We start from the raw sequence: 5,776 nt of genomic DNA on the forward strand, positions 1-5,776 counted from the left end.
TGGTCAAGCCGGGGCAGGGGCAGCTCTTCTTCTGCCCCCAGTGCTGCGGGAGCTGCTTCCCAGCCCAGCTCAGGGCTCGAGAGCTGCCACCGCTCGTTAACGGGCCCTGGGTGACCTGCTGCTCAGGCTGCCACCGATTTTGCTGGATTAATCCACTTGGCAGGCTGGCAGCAGAGGAGCATGAAAACAGCTCTTGCGCAGGTGTGCGTGAGAGCATTGGGGCTTGGTCGTACGGGAAGGTCCTTTGTAGCTTGTCCTGGTGCATCGTCTCGTGCTCGGTGCTGTTCTGGAGACCAGTAAAGAGGCTCTTGCGGCAGTCAGTGCTAGCATCGAGGTCAAGTCTGTTCATGGGGCAGCAGCTCCCTCCGCTCGCTCCTGAGCACTTTATTGCTTGCAGTTGCAAACGTTAGATTGTTGAGGCAGCGAACGTCTCTGTGGCCCTGGAAATCCACCCAGTGCATCGCATGAATGTGTCTGCCACTCTGCCAGAGAGCTTGGGGTGCGAGCACCCAGATGCTAGACTGTGATGGGACTGTCCTGGGGGAGGAAGAGCTGGACCGAGCATAGCAAGCACCTGGTACAGAGCAGGGAACCGTCTCTGGATGAATGTTCTCCGGGCTGGGACAGCAGGCTGGAGTCCCTGCCCTTGCTGTTTCCTTTGTGCCTCAGTTTCCCCTGTCCTGAGCCTCTGTGTTTATATCGCTTCTGGCTGTGGTTCCCTCACCAAAATGGCTGAAGGTGATGGTTTTTTTTTTTCCCCTTTCTTCATTTCCAGAGAGTGGGTACTGAAAAGCAGCCTTTTGATAGCCATGGCAGTGTACACGTACCTACGGCTCATCGTGGACCATCATGGCACGTCTCAGCTCCAGGTGCTTCGTCAAAAGGAGGTGGATTTCTGCATCTCCCTCCTCCGGGAACGGGTGAGCAAACGAGGGGACGCAGGGAATGGCTGGGAGGAGAGACCTGCCTCTCTGGGGAGTCTGTGGCTGCGTGTGGTGGCATTGCCTGTGTTCCTCCTGCAGCTGGAAGTGTGAGACATGCTGGTTCCTCAGAGTCACCGTGCAGGCAGTGGCGTGTGGTTCATTCTCAGTGCAGGCTGTGAATGGCTTTTGAACCCATTTACACCAGCTATCCCATCAGACTCCAGGCTGTAGAGAGAGGGAGAGCAGCTCTTTTGATGGGCCTGCCTCATTTCAGTCTCTTCTACTCAGGCCCCGAGGGCTGAAACCATTCTCTTTCGGCTGCTTGTGGCTTATCACAGCTGCAAGAACATCAGCTCAGCCCTTAGGGAGGCAGCCAGTGTCTTCACAGTCTTAGAGAGAAGACGGTAGCCAGCTGCAGGCCGCTTTTTGGTCCATATCATGCAGGAGAAGCCACCAAAGCGAGGCGTGGGCAGAAGTCCTTGTGTTTGGCATCCTAGCCCTGCGGGACGTGATGGCTCTGCAGCTCCCTGCCCGCTGGGCCGAGTGCTGCCCGCTCTCCCCTTCCTCCTTGCTGGGCGGGACGGACCAAGTGTCAAGTCCTAGCTTCAGAGACTGGCTGCAGTCCTGGAGAGAAAATGTCAGATTTATGGGCCGATTGTTTGCTTTACAAGAGAGAGAACATTTTAAAATAGCTGCTGACCTTCCCGCCTGTCACCCTGCCTCTCAGAACCTGCGAGCTTCAAACGAGCTTCAAAAGAGGGGCAGGCTGCCAGGGGCAGGAGTGTAGATATTGTGCAAAGAGTGAATCATCTGGAGCCGGCGGTAAGGTTGAAGGACTGACTGTTCCTCCCTTCCCCTCCTCCAGTGCCTTCTCCCTTCCCCTTGCTCAGGAGCAGGTAGACAGTAAATGAGGTTTGTTTTTTTTTTTCCCTCCTCCTTTCTGCAGTTCATGGACTGTTTCATGATCGGCCGGGACCTTGTACGGCTGCTGCAAAACGTTGCAAGGATACCCGAGTTCGAGCAGCTCTGGAAGGACATCATCCACAACCCGCAGGTCCTCAGTGCGCAGTTCACAGGTAGGCAGGGCCAGGGCCGAAGGGGCGGCCAGCTCCATCCTGCCCTGCCCGCACGCAGGGAACAGCCTCTGCCAGGGCCCCGCTAGCCGCAGGCAACCCCCTCCTGCCTTCGCACGCCCTTGCGGCAAGGCTGCCATGACTGTCGGCCCGTTCCAGCCCGAGTTGGAGCACGAATCCTGCACAGCAGCTGTTTTTCACTCAGCAGACCCCGTCTGGCCCAGGTCTCGGGACCGTGCTAGAGCCAACAGGCTCTATTACAGCCCTACTAAAGCAAAACACATTGGGTGTGTGGGTTCCTTCCAGATACTCTCTTCGAGGAGAGCATGCAGAGAGAGCTATAATTAACCCGTGTGATCCCACCTCCATCAGCGTCAAGGCCCACGTGGCTGCTGCCAGAGCCCCTCTCGTCGCTAACTAGAAGAATACGCCTCCAAAAGCAGCTTTCTGCTGGCTGCAGGGAGCTAAGGAATAGGGGCAGGCCCTGGACCAGCCTCCCATGGCCAGCTCTGGAGTTTGGTAGCTTTTGATGTTTTTTTAAACGCTGCAGTGGCCTTGTAGGTGTCTGGGCTTTAAACCAGCCTGAAAAACAGATACTTCAGGCAGCTGTAATGACAGATCCTGAAAATGCAGCCAGGCCACGACGAGGGTCATCAAATTGTGTTGCTTGTTCTGGACTTAACACTTCCATAATTGTATTTGTTGCTTTTTTTTTAATTAACTGATTTATAAGCTGAGATGAAACTGGAGTGCAAAGATATAAGGTGTCTGAGTTCTTCAGACTCTTCAGAAAAGAGCCCGATGAAGCTCCATAACTCTAAAGCAAGAAGTCCAGAAGATGCAGCAACTGACACTTTCTAAGTGGGATTTTATTTCTCTCAGTAGTCTTGCACGCTTGGTGTGCCGAACACTCAGCCGTGGAGCGCTCTGCACAGTCTGGGTCAAAACAGACATGATGGAGAGAGTGTTATATTTATAATTTTTATTGGTATAAATTATTCACTTCTCTAGGGGCTGTCACATCATTATCTGTCTGTAGCAATTCTAGTGAGTCTTTGGAAATGGGGCTTTAAAGCGTTCTCCCCCCGCCCCCAGTGCCTGTTCTCCTCTCAGGGGCCGCGTTAATGTTATTTTAAAGATCTCAGATTATGCTCAGGGAAACTGGCAGCACATCATTTGATTAAATGCTCCTTAAGCTCTGTGATCTGTGGCTTCTTCTCCATCTCCAGAACCTGTCTCCTGTCATTGCTGGTCTCTGCTGAGACTTGCCAGCTGAAGGGCTGGAGGGACCCGGTTCCCCTCTCTGGGTTATCGGAGTTAGCCTGCGGGGCTTGCAGAGGCAGAGGAGTCTTAGCCCTCCACCTAAGGAAAGCTCACGTTTCACATTTCCAGGGCTCAGCCCTGCCTTTTCCTGTATGTTCGCTAGAAGCACTTTTTAACTCTGTCTGGATCTTCCCAGCTGAGTGCTGAGTTTTTGTGTCCATGCTCGGAGCGTCCTGCGGCACCTAACAAACATCCCTCCAGCTTCACTTGCTTCCCACGCCGGTAGAGGCAGCTGATCAGGGTTATTTCCTGGTTTGCTGCCAGTTTTAGCCAAACGACCCAGCAAAATGATACCTATATTGGGGCTAGTATCAGTGCTCCCGACTCATTCTCTTCCGACATCTCGCAAACTCCCCGTGATTTTTGCCCTTTCTCCTTTGCTCCCCTTTTTCTTCCGTTTGACACCACAACCAGTAGCCCGTGGCATTGCCCCACGGTTCGTAGGGGTGAGCCGACGCCTGGGTAAGCGCCTGCGCGCGGGAGCGTGTTTCTCCTTGCCGTTTCGGCCGCAGAGCGCCGGAGCAGGCAGAGTTCACGCGCAGCCCTCGGGGCGGCAGGGAGAGGTGGGCTGTGTCTGGCAGCGCACCAGGAGGGGGGTGTCACTGCTCCCTGGCCCGCAGAGGACCCCGCAGTTGGCTCTGGGGGCCGGGTGGGAGGACTTTGAGCAGAAGCTGATCTGTCCAGGGGTGCCCTTGTTCGTGCTGCTCGTAGGGAGCCTGGAAGGTCGCCTCCCCAAAATAACTTCCCCTGCAGTTGGTCGGAAGACTATTTCTTTGCCCTCTTGCCTGCTGTTGAGGGTCTGTAATAATTGCTCTGCAAGGTGGCTATTATCTCTAGCAGCTGCCAGTCCGTGGCTTTTGGGTTTGTATCGCTCGGTAACCTCCGATCCGAGTCAGCTTTGCTGAGCTTCACGCTCCTGCAACCAGGGCCAGCGCTCAGCAGCACCGAGAGCAAGGGAAGACCGCAGCAGGGGGTGGCTGCGGGCGGACGCGGGGTCCATCCCTCCCTCTGAGCAGCCGGGAGCTCTTCACAAGCGAGGTGCTTTTGTGGCTCTCTTCCCCTGACGCGCAGCTCGCCTCACCCTTTCTCTGAGCTCCGCAGGAGCTGGCGTCTGTTCTTTCTGCTTTGAAGCTTCCCTCCTCCAGCCGTCCCCCAGGTGTGACCCTCCGGCTGCGCGGCAGAAGGACGACTCCCAAACGGCGAGGGAACGAAGCGCACCTCGTGTGCGCAGCGTCCCTGGCGCCTGCCTGTCTGCGTCAGAGCCGGTTGCCCTATAAATCCTTCAGGTCTTGTCAAGAAGCAGCAAAGCCTCTCCACTCGGGTCATAAATTCCTCCTCTTGCAGCTGTCTGGGAACAACAGCGGCTTTTGCAGCCTCCCCTCCTCCTTCCCATCTTCTACACGCGCGTGCACGCACAAGTTTTCTGTTAAATCTGATCTTTGTTGTTACATCTGGGGACCTTTACTCCGGGGGGGGGGAATTGGACTTGCATGCTGGCACGGCCCAGCATGGGCCACTCTTTATGCCAGCCCTGCTTTTCGGTTCCCAGGCCAAATGGTCTGTCCGAAGCCATCAGCTGCGGTGGAACAAGTGGTTTCACTGCAGCAGGGACAAGGCTAAGATCATCTTTGTGCTCCCTCGCAAGGGGGTGGGAGATGGGGAACGTGCTCGGTTGGTTACGGCTTGGAACTTGGCGTCTGGACTTGCTCATTTCTCCTCCAGATCTTGTCCCTGCCCTGCTGTGCATCCTCCCTCCCTTTCTCCAGGCTCTCCTTCCTGGCGTCCTCGTTAGTGATCTCTGACAACAGCTTGCTCCAGACAGGAGGTGTTTTAGGAGACCTTTTCCAGCCAAGATCTTGATCCCTTTCCACTGCCCGTAACCTTGGGGAAACGGAGCTTAATGCTCCGAACTCAGCTCACTGCGGGTGTTGGTCGATCCCTGCCCGGATCCCGTTCGTGCCGTGCCGTCCATGGGGCCGTGCGAGCGCAGGCCGACCTCTCTGTCTCTCCCCAGGCGTCCTGCAGCTCCTCCAGTCGAGGACTTCTCGCAAATTCCTGGCGTGTCGCCTCACTCCCGACATGGAAACCAAGCTGCTCTTCATGACCTCACGGGTAATTCCCTCACGCTCGCCGGGGCTCCTGTGCCAGCACGGCGGGGAGGAGGGCACTTGTCCCGGCCCAGTCCAGGGTGCACCAGTCCCATTCCCACGCTGGTGCTGGGCATGGGGAGGGAGGGCAGAACACCAGTCTGGGCAAAGGGCAGAGCTTTACTGGTGCAAGTATTTGTTGCTTCTGGCATCTGATAGCGATGGGAGGAGGAGAGACTGCCCAGCAGGAGCTGATGTAGATGGGCCTGAGACATCCCTGGTATTCATTAAAAGGCACAAAACAGCTTTGCAGGAGAACATTGCTCCTGGCTGGCCGCTTTCCAAGGCGAGCGCTTTCTCTGAATGGCCG

The 5,776-nt window shown here is 56.0% G+C and overlaps 1 protein-coding gene across 1 annotated transcript in view; it reads left to right on the plus strand.

Annotated features, from left to right (window-relative positions):
• Positions 1-728: 728 nt before the first annotated feature.
• Positions 729-5,776, plus strand: part of INTS3 (integrator complex subunit 3) — a gene marked incomplete at its 3' end in the record, with an annotated part of 20,135 nt that continues 15,087 nt past the window's right edge. The window contains exons 1-3 of the mRNA XM_010288360.1: positions 729-920; positions 1,870-1,999; positions 5,334-5,431. Coding sequence (XP_010286662.1) covers positions 729-920; positions 1,870-1,999; positions 5,334-5,431 — 420 coding nt within the window. The remainder of the gene's footprint in view (positions 921-1,869; positions 2,000-5,333; positions 5,432-5,776) is intronic.

The sequence above is a fragment of the Phaethon lepturus genome, unplaced genomic scaffold (genome assembly GCF_000687285.1).
Source record: "Phaethon lepturus isolate BGI_N335 unplaced genomic scaffold, ASM68728v1 scaffold45405, whole genome shotgun sequence".
NCBI classification, from domain to species: Eukaryota; Metazoa; Chordata; class Aves; order Phaethontiformes; family Phaethontidae; genus Phaethon; species Phaethon lepturus.